At 39.6% G+C, this 17,583-nt stretch overlaps 1 protein-coding gene across 2 annotated transcripts in view; it reads left to right on the top strand.

Moving 5' to 3' along the window:
- Positions 1 to 17,053, top strand: part of LOC122664696 (calcium-dependent lipid-binding protein-like) — a 32,545-nt gene extending 15,492 nt beyond the window's left edge. Inside the window, exons 7-12 of one of the 2 annotated variants that reach the window (XM_043860642.1) lie at positions 5,780 to 5,860; positions 5,945 to 6,030; positions 9,619 to 9,844; positions 12,511 to 12,675; positions 16,488 to 16,639; positions 16,694 to 17,053. In XM_043860642.1, coding sequence (XP_043716577.1) covers positions 5,780 to 5,860; positions 5,945 to 6,030; positions 9,619 to 9,844; positions 12,511 to 12,675; positions 16,488 to 16,639; positions 16,694 to 16,835 — 852 coding nt within the window. In that variant the 3' untranslated portion in view covers positions 16,836 to 17,053. Of the gene's footprint in view, positions 1 to 5,779; positions 5,861 to 5,944; positions 6,031 to 9,618; positions 9,845 to 12,510; positions 12,676 to 16,487 lie in introns of both variants that reach the window. The other variant, XM_043860641.1, reaches the window with a different exon arrangement.
- Positions 17,054 to 17,583: the final 530 nt, after the last annotated feature.

Genomic DNA, 17,583 nt, shown 5'->3' with positions numbered 1-17,583 from the left:
ATTCGTTGTTTCTTGCAGATTCCACACTTCTCGGGTTCAGAACTGATCTCGCTCGAGCGAGATCTCGCGAGATCTCGCGAGTTGGTGCAATTTTTTTTTGGACTTCGGTGGGTTGTACACATATTTTGGGTCCGAAACTTGGTATCCAGCCTATTTCAGGCCATTTAAACACAATGGCATGCCCAGATTTGCCAAAAACAAGTCCAAATATGAGTTTCACTTTGGACCATAGGTTGGTAGGCGGAGTCGTACTAAAAGTCTAAAACAACATAATCTATATATAATTTAGTAAAACATAGCAAATTAGCAATCAAAACATTCTAATTAGGGCAAAGATGTTCTAATCCATGGGGTGTAGAGCATCCCAAGTAGTTTAACATATATCAAAATCATTTTCAAACAATCACTATTCATCCTATTTTTTTCATTTTCTTTTTCAAATAAATCATTTATTTTTCCAGAAATTATAATAAATAATTTATTAACTGAAAAAAATCCGACTCCATGAAGTGATAGATCGGGCAAAGATGTTCAACATATATTAAAACCACATGAATCTAACAAGGATTACAAAATTTTTTTGGAAAAAATAGATTTGGGGAAGAAATAGAAAACACCTTTGAAATCTTGCAAATAGGTGATGATGCTCCAAATTGGCACTTGAATCTTCACTTTGGCACTTCAATCTAACTCAACAGTGCATTCCATCCAACAATCGAAAGAAAGAAGAAGAAATTTGAAGGAGAGGTTTTTCCTTGGTTTAGAGCCAAGAACTGTCTGCTCTCTTATGTTGGAAATGGTTTTGGGTGAAAATTGGGCTAAATACAACTAACTAGCATCTTTGGGCCCAACGAGATCTCGCGAGATCTCCGAGATATTGGTTTTTGTACTAAAAACATGATTTTCACCTCGAGATATCACGAGATCTCGCGAGATCTCGTCGAGAAATTGTAGTTTTGTACCGACTAGAACTCGCTTTGCCAAACCGAAACTCGCAGATCTCGCGAGATCTCGCGAGTTCTCGAACCTTGCTCGGCATATAATATTGTTCAATATGAAGACAGGCGTTGATCTATTATGATGCTACCTGCTGCCCCTATCCGCTCAGCTCTTGTGTGTACACCTCAGGCTTCCTCCACGCTTGATATTGCTGGTTCTGTCACTAAACCTGGTTCATCTACAAACAACCCTATCAAATGTGATTATTTTGGGTGTCCTCGCCACCCCAGAGAGACCTGTTGGAAGCTTCATGGCCGCCCCAAAGGAGGGGGGCGTGGTGGGAAACAAAACTCTACTCGATCTCAAGCACATCTTTCTGAGATGACAGATGGTACCACACCTGTTTCTTTTTCATCTGAACAGTTGGCTGCTATCCAGCTTATGATGACTCAGCACGGTATTGCACCTCCTACCATGGCTTCTTCCACTACACCTGCTTCCCAACTTGCCCAGTCAGGTATATTTCTTGCTTCCTCCCACTCTGGCTCCTCTTGGCTTATTGATTTTGGAGCCTTTGACCATATGACCAGCTCTTCGAACTTGTTTCATACCTATAACCCATGTTCGGGTGGCTGATCTCTCAGCCATTTCTAGTAAAGGTTCTATCTCTTGCACTCCCACTATCTCTGTCTTTTGTTTTACATGTTCCAACCTTTGTGCAAATCTACTTTCTATCTACCGCCTTACCATTGATCTGAATTGTAGTGTTCATTTTTTTCTCTACCTACTGTGTTTTTCTAGAACTAGTGATATGGGCAACTATTGGACATGGTAGAGTACGAGATGGCCTTTACTACTTGCCTACTTGGATCCGGGTCTCACTGCTGCTCCATCTCCAGTTTCAACTCACATTTCTCGGGAAGACAATGCTCCTTGCCAGCTGCATCAATGGTACCTGCGTCTCGGTCACCCCTCCTTTTATATTTGACGTCGTTTATTTCCTTTAGTTAAACATTGTAATATGGACCAGTTTAATTGTGTTATTTGTGAACTTGTAAACCACACTAGGTCCTCTTATTCTCCCAATGGCAATAAAAGTGCCATTCCATTTTCTATTATACACTTTGACTTGTGGAGTCCCTCTAGAGTTGTTACCAGGGGTGGTTTTAAATGGTTTATTACTTTTAGAGAAAATATCATCCCCCTCCCCTCTAAGTATCCATAATATCAAACCCCTCCCCTAGGTTTTGAATAATGATAATGCCCTTGCCTACTTTTGAAAGATTCTATTAACCATATCCTAATCGTTAAAAAACGCCATTAAGTGATGATGTGGCATTTACAAATTTTTTAAAACCCCAAAATACCCTTAATGTAATTTTATTCCAATACCCTTAATGTAATTTTAAATAAAATAACTTTAAAGTTAAAAAACAAATCACATAATGACGGGAGATTCCTGTCTTCAATCTCAAGCCCAAACGGAAACACATAACATGTTTGAAAAAATCGCCGCCAATTACGGCTTCACCTGACGGTACTCCGGTTTTCGAAAACCACGGCAAACAACAATGAAACTTCGGTGACCTTTATGCTGGTGTCCATTCACCGGAAAAACAACCAAAAAAATACCCCTTCTTCCTCATTCGGTTACCTAACCCACCTTGTGACTTGCAGATTTTTTTTTTTTTTTGAATCTGCAGGTCACCAGAGAGGCTGGCGACCGCAACAAAACTGGTAAAGGGGAAGTCCGGCTGGGGCTGGCTCATGAGAGCATCACGGTTATGGCAGCCTTGGCTGCCCAGAATTTTTTTTTTTTTTAATCTAAACAGTCACAAGTTACCGGAGAGAGAGCGACTTCACTCCGGCGACCATCTCTGTCACTGCTCTTTAACCAGTCACCCTGCTGTCCGTGAATGGCGGCCTTGGCTGCCTCTGCAGGTTTTTTTTTTAAGGCGATCACAGGGTGCGATGAACTGCTGTTTTAAAGGGTAATATCGTCTTTTGAACTACTGTTTTAACACCGTTAGCCACTTAGGGTACGGTCGATAGAATCTTTCAAAAGTAGGGAAGGGCATTATCATTATTCAAAACCTGGGGGAGGGGTTTGATATTATGGATACTTAGAGGGGAGGGAGATGATATTTACTCTTACTTTTATTGACAATTATACCAGTCTCACTTGGGTATATCTTCTCCGAACTATGCTTGAAGCTTTTTCATGCTTTCAGTCCTTTCATAACATGATTCACGCTCAGTTTAATGCCCAAGTTAAAGTTCTTCGGAGTGACAATGGGACCGAGTATATTGATGGTCCTTTCCTTCAGTACCTCGCGTCACATGGCATTCTTTCTCAAACTTCCTGTGTTCGAACCCTTGAGCAAAATGGTATTCCTAAGAGAAAAAATTGTCACCTTTTAGAGGTCACCCGCTCTCTGATGTTTACTACTCACCTTCCAAAGTTTTATTGGGGCAATGCTGTTCTTACTGTTGCGTTTCTCATCAATCCCTCCAGTGTTCTCGACTTCAAAACGCTGGTAAGTCAGCTTCCTGATCCCGCCATTGCTTTTCATCTTCCTCCCCGTGTTTTTGGTTGTGTTTGCTTCGCTCACTACTCTTATCCCTCTTAGTCCAAACTTGACCCACTGGTTTTCCGTTGTATCTTCCTTGGGTATTCTAGTGTTATCATCCTCCCTCTCACAAATTTTGTATCAACATGGATGTCACCTTTTACGAGGATTCTGTGTCCATTCCACAGGGTTGGAAAGACGCTATCACAGATAAAAAAAATGGAAGAATGCTATGGTGGAGGAAATGCATGTCTTGAAGAAAAAGAATACCTGGGAGCTTGTTCCTTGTCCCGCAGGAAAGAAATCGGTGGGGGGTGCAAGTGGGTATTCACCATAAAAGAGAAAGCAGACGGGACTGTTGAAAGATACAAGGAAAGACTGGTAGCTAAGGGCTTCATCCAAACATATGGCATTGACTACCGATATCAAGACACCTTTGCCCCTGTTGCAAAGAGGAATTCCGTTCGAGCTTTACTATCTTGTGCAAGTAATCTTGGATGGAATCTTCAGCAGTTAGGTGTGAAGAATGCTTTCCTCAATGGAATTCTTGAAGAGTAGGTATATATGGATGTTCCTCCTGGCTTCGACTCACCATCCACAATTAGGAAATTGTGTAGACTGAAAAAATCCCTCTATGGTCTCAAGCAATCTCTTCGGGCATGGTTTGGCAGGTTCCAAAAAGCAATGCAAAATTTGGGTACAAACAGAGTGCCGATCATACCCTATTTACCAAACACAAGGAAGATCACTGCCCTCATACATAGTCAACATTGATGATATAATCATAATTGACAATGTTGACTTAGAAATCTGTGTGTTGAAGACCCAGCTGGCGATTGAATTTGAAACCAAAGATTTTGGACCACTCAGATATTTCCTGGGAATTGAAGTAGCCCGATCTAGCAAGGGCATCTTCATTTCTCAAAGGAAGTATGTTCTCATAATCGTCCTGATGTGGCCTATGCTATGGGATTTGTAAGCTGGTTCTTACATGATCCAAGGACAGCTCATCTTGAGTACTTAAAATCTGCCCCAAGAAAAGGCATCCTATTCTCCAATAATGGTAACCTCAAGTTGGAGTCTTTTACTGATGCCGATTGGGCAGGTTCTATAGATGACCATTGCTCAACATCAGGATATTGTACTTTTCTTGGAGGGAATCTGGTCACATGGTGCAACAAGAAGCAGTTTGTTGTGTCCAGATCAAGTGCAGCGGCTGAGTACAGAGCAATGGCATAAGGTGTCTGTGAACTCATCTGGCTCTAGTTTCTACTTACTGATTTGGGAGTGACTCATGAAGGTCCTATATGTCTGTATTGTGATAATAAGGCTGCAATTAGTATAGCCCATAATCCAATTCAACATGAAAGGACTAAACACATTGAAATTGACAGACACTTCATCAAAGAAAAGCTTGAAGAAGGCCTGATTTGTAGTCCTTTTGTCACTTCAGAAGATCAACTAGCTGATGTATTCACCAAGGGGTTAACATCTGGATTATTTCATCCTGTTGTCTCCAAGTTGGGCATGAAGGATATTTATGCACCAGGATAAGGGTTACGTACCCGTCTAGATTCAATGTTTGTAGGGTTGACTGTATTGTGACTCAGCCAGCATACCATATTTGTAACCTTCGTCTTATAAATAATAAGGCCTTTGTCACTATTGACAAGCCAATCTATTCTCCCAAATCTTCTTCTCAACTTACATCATGATTTTTAATGAAACGCCTCTTAATTTCGTTGTTTTGTACGTGTGAGTCAAGTTCAACAATTCTACAGCTTGAATGATGCATTGATTTGAGTGCTTCACTTTGCTATGTATCCACATGAGATTGGACCTTCAAAGTGGTAGGTGGCCACTTGGTGTCGCTTCTTTCTAGAAGATTAATGCATAGTATAGATGGAAGAAGGGAGAAATGGAGAAACCTAGCTTCAGGCTTTTCTTTAAAGCCACATTAACTGATTAATCATGGTCATGCTTCCTATAAAGTCTTCAAGTGCATGTGGATAATAGAAATGGTGATAATTTTTTAATTTAAAATACATCTTTAATTGTATTCAAAAACATTTGGGGGCTTCGATATTCTTTCCATTCCCCCTTTTGGGGTGCCTAGATTTAATAATAGTAGTCTGAGTTCAAAAATCTTTCATGAGATGACAGATCATAATCATTTTCTTCATGAACAACAGCTACTAGATTTTCTTTTACCATTACCTTGTAAAATGACAGTATATTAAGATAACTGATAAGTTTATATGTTAAATCAGCCAAAGCCTAAAATAGATTACACATTGAAGGCCGTTGGAGGAAGCTTAACTGCACTTCCAGGGTTATCAGACATGATTGATGTAAGTCGAGACTTGTATTTTGATCGTTAATGGTCCTGGCAACACTTGCATATGTTCACTTAAACATTTTATGTTCCTTGGTAGGATACTGTTGAGTCAATCATCACTGACATGCTTCAGTGGCCCCACCGGATTGTTGTTCCAATTGGTGGTGTTCCAGTGGATATAAGGTAATATGAATTTTACCATTTTTAACTCGAGTCATCTTATTTTGTTCTATTGAATTCGTATTCATGTTGTATTCCTCCACCAGAATTTGAACGTTCATGCTATCAAATAAGTTTGTTGAATGGTGAAAATATTCACAGTTTCCAATTTGCATGGCAAACAAATAACTGATAACCCACATAATTTCATTTGGAAAATGGCAAACGATATAGCACCTAATGTGTTTATAAAATTCGATCAATGTTGACTTTGAACAAGTTTTTCAATGAAAATTTGGAAATAAATACCTCTCTCTCTCAAAAGAGGGGGGAAAAAGGAAATGAAGATTACTAATCAGTCTTTGAGTTCATATATATATATATATTTTTAAGTTGGGCATGATTGGCAATGACCATTTAGTTCAGGTTGAAATGACACCTTTTGCCATTTGTTGGGTACTTTGCAATGGAAGAAACAAATGTTTTTTTGCAGACAGTGGATAACCAGCAAACAATGTTAACACTTTATTTTCTGGCTTGCTCCTTTTTCTCAATTTAATTCTGGATTAAGGGGCCCAAATATAAATGCTACCTGATTCCCTTATTTTCACTGTGGTATTCTTTAAGTTCTGTACGCCTATTCTTTATGTTCTGTATAATACAGTTAATACTGTGCGGCTTGCTTCAACCCCTTCCCCCCAGTTTTTCTTGCTGGCCTTTCCTTTTTGCGTGGTGAATCTTGTCCCTTCCTCGTATTGAAATGTTAAGTTGAGAGAGAATAATTCAGTCAATCAATAAATAAACTGCAAATGGTTTAATTGGGTAACCCTGATACTACCAACATCTTTAGGTCTAGTGGTCATCTAAGGATAACAAGTGTTACATGATTATTGCTTTGTAGATGGTTTCTTGCTTTTATATCAAGCTCCCTTAAAAGGTTCCATAAACTGCAACTAAAGAGGACAAAAAGTTCTACAGATACAATTTATATAGAATTATTTCCTATAGAATATAGCTGTCTCTATTCACTAATGTTGTGTTATATGCAGTATGCACAATGTAGTCAACATCTTCTATGGCCAATCCTTAAGCAGGACTGTAGTTAGGACTAGGGCTGCAAGTTTGGCCCTGTCGGCCTGAACCCGCCCTGGCCCACCCTGAGTCTGAACAGGGCCTGGGCTAAGAGTTCTGGCCCTCAGGGCGGGTTAGGGCAAGAAATTCCTGACCCTGAGTCAGGGTCGGGTCGGGTCAGGGTTGAGACCTCGGGCTCAGCCCGACCCTGATTTTTTACCCTGATTTTGGCCCCGAAGAAAATTCTTTATTTATTAAAAAATAGAAGTTATAATTAATATAAACAAGTGCTTGGCGCACTTGGTAGTTTGTGTTGTGTAAAAGCCAATTACTACCAAGAGGTCTTGGGTTCAAGCTTCCTCTCTCATATCTTCCCTACACTTGTTATTTTAATTTGCTTCTTGCAGGGCCAGGGCCATTAGGCCAAGCCCGACCCAATCAGAGCCAATCGGGGAGGGCTTGGGCTGGGCTTGGCCCGACAGGGTCAGGGTATTTTTGGCCTTAAGTCAGGGTCAGGGCGGGCCTAGGCCCAGCTAAGGGGACTCAGGGTTGGTCTAGGGTTTTAAAAAGCCTGGCCCAACCCGACCCTGTTGCAGCCCTAGTTAGGACAGTTAAACAGAAAATAAAATTTCTTAATCCATTACTTTAACCAGAAAGCATAGTACAAGATCTCGGCAAGATCTTGCCGAGATCTCGAAAAACTGGGTTTCGTGAAGTCTCAAGACGAGATGGTAGGCGATATAGGATTTGTGCAATATCTCGGTATCTCGCCAAGATCTCGTGGTATTTCTCCATCTCGATTCAACTCGATCGAAAATCAAGCTATAAAAAGGCACCCTCTCGGTCAACCTGAAATCTCACCTCTCTCGCTCTGCTATGAAGAAAAAACACTTGGAGGTGAGGGTTTTGGTGCTTTTTTTTCTGGTAAATCTCACCTCAAATGAAGATTAAAGCTTGGAGATTCAGGATTGAAGCTTCAACATCAAGAGAGGGTTTTGGTGCTTTTTTTCATAGATTCATGATCAAAACTTGTTTGTTGACTATGTAGTTTTTATATGTGACACAATGTCCACCGACAATCATTTCAGTATTAGGCTACTAGCTATTCTCAAATGGTAGGACTTGTTACACACTTACACTTGTATTTGTTTAATTTATGTTTCTTTCCAAGTTTCTAACAATTATTAACAAACTGTCAAACCATCACCATGTATGATTATGAATATGATGCCTAATGCTTAACTAGTTTATAGTTTGATGTTTTTTAATTCCTAATGCTTAATTAAGTTGTTTTACACCTCTACTTTAATTATGTGTTCTAAATATTATGTGGAATAGCCTGGGTAGAGCTCACCTACGCCGCAGACTACCAACCTAGGGTCCGAAGTCAAAATACCATTTTGGGTTTGAATTTGTAAAAGCTAATGTTTCCATTGTGTTTAGAAGGCCTAAAATAGGATGGGTGTGAAGTTTTAGGACCTATCTTGGCCATATGGCCACCGAAACCCACCACCGAGTCAATATGGGAAAAAATACACCAACTCGCCGAGATCTGGCTAGAACTTGGTTTCATGGCCTGGCGAAACAAGGAGCGAAACCGAGACCTAAAACCTTGCCAGAAGGTTAGGTAGGAATTTTGAAAGCTATACTTCTCTCATGTTCTCTAATTCCAATCTCTTGCATTGTCCTTGGTGCACTAGTTCAGAAGAGAGGTGGCCTTTTTTGTTTAGTCCAGCTACAATTGTTTGGTTATATCTTATTCTCAAGATAGATTGTATGCCAGGGATTTTTCTTTATTTCTATAAAGCACAAGATCTAATGCATTTTTATGGGAGCGGACTGGGCACACCGCTAGCTTTCCTGGAGCTAGCGGCTGTGCCCAATGGAGAGGGTGAGATGGAGAGCGCAGGGGTGTCATTTCCATAGGGGGTGGGAGAGAGAGTCAGGCTACAGCGCCAGCATGCCCATCCTTTACCCCAATTTTATAATGAGAGTACCAAAATTTTACAAAGCGTAGTTCTGGTTCCTTTCCTATTTGCATAGATTGGATTGATCCTCAGAAGTGGTTATACTTACTTTTCCCCTTTATATCAATTCTTTTTCATGTAGAGACTCACGAAATAAATATTATTCTAGAATGCTCATTTTTCTCTTTTGTATGTGTGTGAGTGTGTTGCATTAATGTGCTTGTTTGATTGCATGCGTGCACTGGTGCGGTGAGAGAGTATATCCCCAAAGTCCAACCATTACAAGGATTCGATAATAGTGTGGTGATAAAGTATTCTTCATATGAAATTTGGAATTTTCCAGCTTTGATTATGGTGTTACCTTCAGAAATGAAATGGCATTTTTAAACATTAAATTTTAAAATAATGCCATTTTTCATTAAAATGACTCATTCTTTGTTGTGTTGCTTGTTTGATTATTGTTTCATCCATGAGAAATTGTCCTAGTTCTTAATGACAGAAAGTTGATGTCTCCCCAGCATCACATCTATTTCATAGCTGTGAGTTTTAATGTTTCTTTTTGTTCATTATGCAGTGATTTAGAGCTTAAACCACAAGGGAGGCTTGACGTTACAGTAGTTAAAGCGAATGATTTAAAGAATATGGAAATGATTGGAAAATCAGATCCATATGTGGTTGTATATGTTCGACCTCTATACAAGGTTAAAACAAAGGTCATCGACAACAACCTCAATCCTGTTTGGAATCAAACATTTGAGATGATTGCTGAAGACAAGGAAACACAATCGCTTATCTTTGAGGTTTCAATCGAAACTCACTCTCATCCCCATTCTTGGATCTTATGTTTCTTTCTTTCAACAGTTCTAGTATGCACACTGTGAAGTTGCTTATTTCTTCTATTGCCTTCCTATGTGTGTGTGTGAGATTGACATCTTGCAACTTGTGGTGGGGAAAAACTTGGCCTTCTTCTGGAACTATATCCATCTTTTATGGTTAAGAAAGTCTTATATAGAGATAGTACTGGTCATCTTGGAGGTCCTAAGTAGTATAGTCCAATATACCATTTATGCTATTTTGCTCCTCATTAGGCATCATTAAGAATTTAGTCTTTTAGTGTATGCATCATTCTGATAGGGTTTGCATCAATTCCCATTTTATTGAAGACAAGAATTCGTATTATTTTCCCTTCCTTTTTCCTTTCAATTATTTGTTTTAAAGAAAGGCCTGCTGATGAGGAAGGCTTCGTTTCATGCATATTCTTATAAAGGAATTGTTTTGCATGTCCTGAGACATTTATGTCCTCATCATGACCTTATGCAAATTTAGCGACCACAACATCAGATAATTTACTGAACCTGCATTTCATGCCACATGGATCTGGTTAACTGGAATATTTGCTTCACCAGTTCCCCTGCCTTTCCCTTTATGAGCTGACTGATCTTCTGCCATCATCTGTTTGTCTGTCTAAAATATTCTATATAGATTGTTCATAGGGAAATTTGTCAAGATATATAATTGTTGATTCTTCTGATATTCTTGTTTTTGTCTCTTTTATTTCCTCTTAAACACATAGTATCAAGCGTAACTTACTCTAATGGTAATGCATTTCATATAATCCTTAAATGGTTGTAATGCAGATTTATCATTTTACCAAAAAAAAAATAAATGCAGATTTATCACCAAACTGGGCTTCTTTTATTAGGAATAAGTCTAGGGTTGGGTTATATACATGTTGGGCCTTTGATCCCATGGGTTTTCACTGTAATAGGTCACTTTATGGACTAAAGTAGGGGTTACATAGGTTGCATACGGGATTAGCTCTATACTTAGTTTATTTTCAAGTTTTAGTGTTTTAAATTGAACCAGTTGAACCACTGGTCCAATTTAAGTGATTTTAGAATATTCTTTAAGTATAGAATCTTTTTAACTTAAGCTATACACCTCCACGAATTTTAGAGAGGAAGTGTTTTGTATTAGACACAGCCTAGGATTCCTATTCCTAGGCTGCATAGGAATTTAGGCCTTTGGCCAATATAAATAAAGCTGACCGTGGGGCTCCTCTTTACCTCACTGTTTTAGAAAATTCTGCTCAAGCTGCTCTGCAACTTTGTTCTCTCCCTTGGAGATTGTCTTGTGTTTGATCAAGGCTGGTGGGATTGGTGTTTGATCCAATCGACACCTTGCGGTGGGAAGCCCGGGTGGTTCGTTGGTGGGATTGGTGTTTGATCCAATCGACACCTTGCAGTGTGAAGCCCGAGTGGTTCTCTTCAAGTTCTACTTTCTAGTTTCAGTCCAAGATACAATTTTTAACCAAGTTTCAACTTCCAACAAGCTGCTGCTAGAGAATTTCTGCAACAACAGTAAGTTAGTAGAAATCCCCATCCCCTCCATTCATTTTCTAATCCTCTATAGTCCCAACCCTAGCTTTCCCCCTTTTGTTTTTAACTTTCCCATAACTTAAAACCTGCACAGACCAAACCCACGATCACAATCTGCCCATATTCCCATTGAGTACTCCCTTTCCCCTTGGAAGAACTCGATCCACTTTGTAGCCCCATCCCCCCATTCAAACCCTAGAAAACCCCACTTCCATGAAAACCCCGTAAACCCTAATTTCTGCCCAGCCCATCCTAACCATCAGAACATCACCTAAAGTTGGCCGAGTGCTCCATCCCCTCTAGGGAACACTCGATCCAAACCTGGTTCCAATCCCTCCAATTTTCACTTTCCAAAAACCCGAAACCCGTAAACCTAACCTGCTGTCAACTAAGTTTACACACTTCCGTCCTCACTGATAGACTCCCCTGCACCTACCTAGCATAACCAACACCTCAAACCCTAACCCTAATTTTGACCTAATCAGACCACCAGTTCATATCAGATCCTGGTTTACTGGCTCGTTGTTGGTCTCCTACCAATATCTAGGACTACATTAGGTTGAAAATTATATCGCTTCAAAAAAACAAGATTATTGGATTATATTCCATATTGGCATCCTGAGTGCAATTTATGGCATGAGGAAAGTTGGTCATTTCTCTTACAGGTATCATTAATATAATATGGAGAACGATTGTCCACCTAAGGCTTTGCCTTGGTTGGTGTCAGTCCATCATTCGAAAGCTCATGGTTGCCGAGATTTATGTCATTAGCCTTCGACCAGGAAGAATAGAACTTTCTCAAGAAATTTTAGTGATTTTCGAATTTTGTCATGCCAGTGACAAGTACACTTACAAATATTCTAAATGAATTAGTTTAAAAGAAGGAAAAAATATTTTTCTGTCAAATGGTGTAGTCATCTTCAATAATTGTACAAGATAAGTTGACTATTTTTGGGAGAAAACGTTTTAGATGCATTCTCTTGTTTAAAACAGTTTGAAGTGAAAAATTATTATTTCAACCGTTAGTATGATAAACTTGATGATTCATTGACAACCTACTGAAATAGTTTTTGTAAATCCTTCTACAGGTTTTTGATGAAGATGTTGGACAAGACAAAAGATTGGGCGTAACAAAATTACCTTTGATTGATTTGGAACCTGATAATCCGAAAGAGATTGATCTGAGATTGTTTCCATCACTTGATATGCTAAAAATTAAAGATAAGAAGGATAGAGGAACTCTTACTGTTAAGGTAAAGATATCCAGTCTTCTAATATTAAATCTTCTCAGTCTTGTAATCAGAAGTTATTTTTTGAGTGGCATGCCATTGTTTTACATTTGTGTCTCGAATCTTAAAGCTGTTGAGCTCTTTGTGTGTGTGTGTGTTTTTTCTTTCTAAGTTCTGCTTTTGTAAAACTAATGCAGGCCCAGTCCAAAAAGTGGACTTATATTGCTAGTATTTGGTTAATGGGCCTTTGTTGTTTTTACTTGTAATGAGCCCTATTATAAGGCCCAAATTTTAGGTCCATAGGGGGTACAGGAGATTAGTGACTTCAGTATAGTTGTCAAGGCGTCACATTCATCCAGGTGCCTTGGTCACCTAGGCTTCTTGTTGGCGTTTGAAGTTTACTAGGTTTCTACTTTTGAGTTTGTTAATAGAAGGATGTAAGCCCCTATCAGATTACTCGGTGAATAGAATTTTATTTGGGCAAGGTTTGAGCTATGAGCTCTTCTCCTCTTTTCTCAACAACAACTACTCAGCCTTATCCCAACTAAATAGGGTCGGCTACATGGATCCTTGCCTTTCAATCAGCTCTATTTAAGGTCATAGTTGATACAAGGCCTATAATGTAAGACTAGAAACTGAATAGGTCTATTCCCAGGCAGGATCAAATAGAAAATCTCCAAAGAACAAGAAAGAGAGCAATGGGAGTTCAAATCATATGAGGGAACCAAGAGAACAATGGGAACTAAAAATAAGGGAAACACGAGAACAATGGGAACTCAAATGAGGGAACAATTTCCTTGGTTGAAGTAACAAATAAAAAAAACCATAAATTTGTAACCTGTTGAAGCAACAATGATCTTGATGTGATAATCTTCAAGAAATCAATATGACAATCAATTGAAAGAAATCCCAGCAGCTTGTAGCACTCTTGAACTTGATTTGAACAATGTTAGGGGTTGGATTCAATAACCGATGGAAGGGGATGGGGGGGAAGGGTATGGCCATCTCGCCCAACCTATCTCAGGATTTTCACAAAGGCTAAAGCCAATATTTCATTAATCAAATTCGTGTTCAATGCTGGCCTCCCCTTACAAACTTATAGAGAAGACTCAAAAATAGACTTGGACACTAAAAAAGAAAGACCTAACCCTATCCTTAACTAATAAGGTAACATAAACTGACTAAGAAAGTGAGATAATAAAGAAAACAAACTCAAAATAGGACTCTAATTAAACTAATGAAGCAAATCCCGTTTTCTTACTTTCTACCCATATTTTTGGCTCATTAAATTGGCCAATTACAAAATAAACCCATGGGATCAAAGTCCCAATACATGTATGACACAACCCAAAGCTTATTTCCACTAAAATAAGCCCTAAGTGACTTATCTACATCAGCTTAAGCTATGCATATCTTTCCTCACTTCTCCTAAGGTTGTTTTAGGTCTCCCCTGGCTCTTTTCTCATTTCTTCTAAATTACTGTTCACATTACTGTCATGGTATTATTCACGGATACTGTTCTCAATCCCAGAACAGCCCTATCTCCTCTTTCTTCTCTTCCTTATTCTCTCTTTTTTTCCCCCACCGTAGGTTGCTGGAATACCTAAACCAGCAAGCTTCTCAGCCCTTTGTATCTACAGAAAATCTAGGATCAGGATTCATTGGCTGCATCAAAAACCTTAGATAATATTTGTTGGTGCCACAAATATATTTTTGTGCAGTCACACTTGTAGGGATATGCATGTAGAAAGGGAACAGAAGTACAGAGCATAAACGAGCATGGCGATTTACTTTTTGACAAGAAAAGAGTAACAAAATTAAGAGAAGTACATTTCTAAAAAAAAATATTCTTGAGTAGTAAAGAAGAATATGTGCGGCTAGGGGTTACATAATTCACATTCTTCCAACTATTCTATGGTTTCGATGAGCAAAAAGCCCTCTGCATGATATTACAAACATCTTGTTAAGCCTTTTGAGTTTTGTAACTCTTGAAAGGATATGTGAACTCCTCTCCCCCACCCCCACCCCCACCCCCACACCTCCCAAAAAAGGGGAATCATTTGTGGGATGGGTAGGAAATCTTTCCTACAAGTAGTATGCACAGATGATGGACCATGAGAATGAGATACTGCTGCTTTGAAATTTCCAGCAATGAGCAAGAGGGGAGAAACTAGGGTAGACAAAGGATTTATGGTCGGGGTTTCTACATGAGCAGTGGACTGAATGGGTTGGACACTCAGACTGATGGTGGTGTCTGGTTGGGATAGATTCTTTCAAAAAGGTTACATAGTTCACATTTGTAACTATTTAATGGTCTCAACAAGTAGGACTCAGCCTTCTGCAAGATATTCCAAACATCTTTTGAAGTCCTCTCCCTCTCCCCCTGCTCCAATGAAATTGCATACAATGCTACTGTGCTGCAGAACAACTGGCAACACGCCAGAGGGGAGGCGCACGGTGCGCAAGGGTGAAGGCGGGATATCTCAGGTCCTGGCAACCATAGGCCAATGACTTAATAAGGATGAGATAGTGCTGGTTTCTGAATTCCAGAAATGAGCGTGTAGCAAAAAATGTAGGGTATGTAAGGAAACATGATGGGGGGTTGAAAGGGTTAGTTGTTTGGACAGTTGAAGTGCAGGTCATGGGGTATGAATGAGGTATTCTGACATTCGATTGAGGATCAGAATTGGTTCACACACACACCCCCTTCCTTTTTTAAGGGTGTGGAAAGTTTTTCTTGGTACTTTGCTCATTAGTTCTTTCTCCCAAAACACTTAAATTCAATTCAGTCAACTGAACCCATGATTTGGTTTTTATGTGTACAAACTCGTGTAATAGGTAAACAACATAATGCACCCCATTAGCTTAAACTTCTGAAAGATCATAACCATCATCCAGTGACTGACATAGACTCAAAGGTTTCAAGTAGCAGGATTGCATCAGGCATTCAAAATGACCCAGATTGGAATCGGCTGGCTCCAATCCATCTGATATTTGCTAATACTCTTCCGAAATTGCGGAATATCAGGCTGGATTGACAGATACATCCATTCCAACTTTATTATTAAAAGGTATATTACAAGTAAAGCGTTCAATCACTCAAAATTAACAAATAATGAATGACCACACTGATACTTCCTGCCTACATGTTGGCTTGTTTTGGATCTTGGAAACAGCTAAAAAATCTAAACAGTGACCAAAATGTCATTGTGGGCTTGGTTCCATATAAGGGATCTACTGCATGTGTCAATCATATGTATGGGTGTTTCTTCCTTTTTGGTTCTATTCTGAGACTGTCACACCATCACGGCCTAATGCCTAATTGATAAAACTCTTTTTATCACCACCTCAACTCTTTCACTTGTTTGAAAGATTTTGCTTGATAGTGGGACACATTGCGCCATAAGAGAACATTTAACCACTTTTTATGTGATGGGGGGTGGGGGTGGGAATGACAACCATAAACCATCCATTTAATTACAGGAGCTTGCATCAGAGTGGTCAGAACTTAGAAGGAACAACAATGATTATTTATCTTAGAGAAAATCGCGCGGCTCCTACGTCCAGACACAGGAGCACGCAAAATTTCCACCCAGTCCCTCCTGAAATAAAAAATCTCATCCATGTTGATGCCCCTGCACACGCTCTGGTCCCGCGCTGGTGCTGGGCCTGAACGACCAAGCAATCTCTTACTCTTTATTCTTAATAGTTTCACATAAACTATCCATTTTATTATAGGAGATAATAGTTTTCTTTCATGGCATTTGTGAATATCGTTGTTTGCTCTTCCTCTTGGACAAAAATTAACTAGTTTTGGATGTGGATGGGGCATGCAGATCTTGTACCATGAGTTCAACAAGGAAGAGCAGATGGCAGCCCTTGAAGAAGAGAAGAGGATCCTAGAGGAGAGAAAGAAACTGAAAGAAGAAGGTGTGATAGGAAGCACAATGGATGCAGTTGGGGCTGGAGTTGGGTTTGTGGGGAGTGGCATTGGGGCTGGAGTAGGTCTGGTTGGGACTGGGATTGGGGCAGGAGTAGGGCTTGTTGGTGCTGTGGGCAGTGGTCTCAGCAAGGCTGGAAAGTTCATGGGCAGGACCATTACAGGGACATCAAGCAGCTCCAAGAAGAGTGGTAGCAGCACTCCTGTAACGCCACAAGAAAATGGTGGTGCAAAGCCAGCATGAGCTTTCCTATATTATCTTAGCCTTTGGTAACTGTGATACGACCTTTTGATTTGTACTATTTTAATATCTTATATGATTAGTTGAAGGTTTGAAATCCTTTTCTCCCCTGTGTTACATATCTTAGATCCCTATTGTTTAGGTTGGAAATGAATGACATATATTTGCAGTTATCTAAATCGGTTTCATCCTCGGCCTGAGCCCCAGGTTGTGTTCTGAGTCCTTATTTAGAGGACAGAAAATTCATGCGAATGCTTTCATTGGGTGAGGCATTTTACTACATATTTAATAAGTTACATATGGTATTCCTCTCCAATTTACTAGAGTACCTCTCCTTTCTTGCTTTGACATTGATATGGTGAGGATAAGGAATTAGGTGTCTATTCACCTTGTATTGACCCAAAAAATTAAATTAGTTTAACGTTAAATAAGATAGCACAGAGATCCCACAGCCAAGGATTTTCTTCCTCCATTTCCAGCCGATACTTCATGTGTTGGGAGTCGATATCTCTATCTACCTGCTGCACCCATTGTTAGTGCTCTGAATATTCCTTGTTGGATGGCCCTGACCTGTGTCTCCTGTGCATTTCCAGTGTATCCGCAATCCAAGTATGCTGTTAAAATATTGCCATTCTCAATTAACAATAAAGCCCCCTCTAGCCTTCCTTTGAATGATGATCAAAATTCCATCTGTGATTTTAAAAAGATAATCTACTGTGGGCAGACTCTGTATTCGGTTTACGTTACCATT

This window comes from Telopea speciosissima, chromosome 6 (genome assembly GCF_018873765.1).
Source record: "Telopea speciosissima isolate NSW1024214 ecotype Mountain lineage chromosome 6, Tspe_v1, whole genome shotgun sequence".
NCBI classification, from domain to species: Eukaryota; Viridiplantae; Streptophyta; class Magnoliopsida; order Proteales; family Proteaceae; genus Telopea; species Telopea speciosissima.
This window is presented reverse-complemented; position numbering and strand designations above follow the sequence as displayed.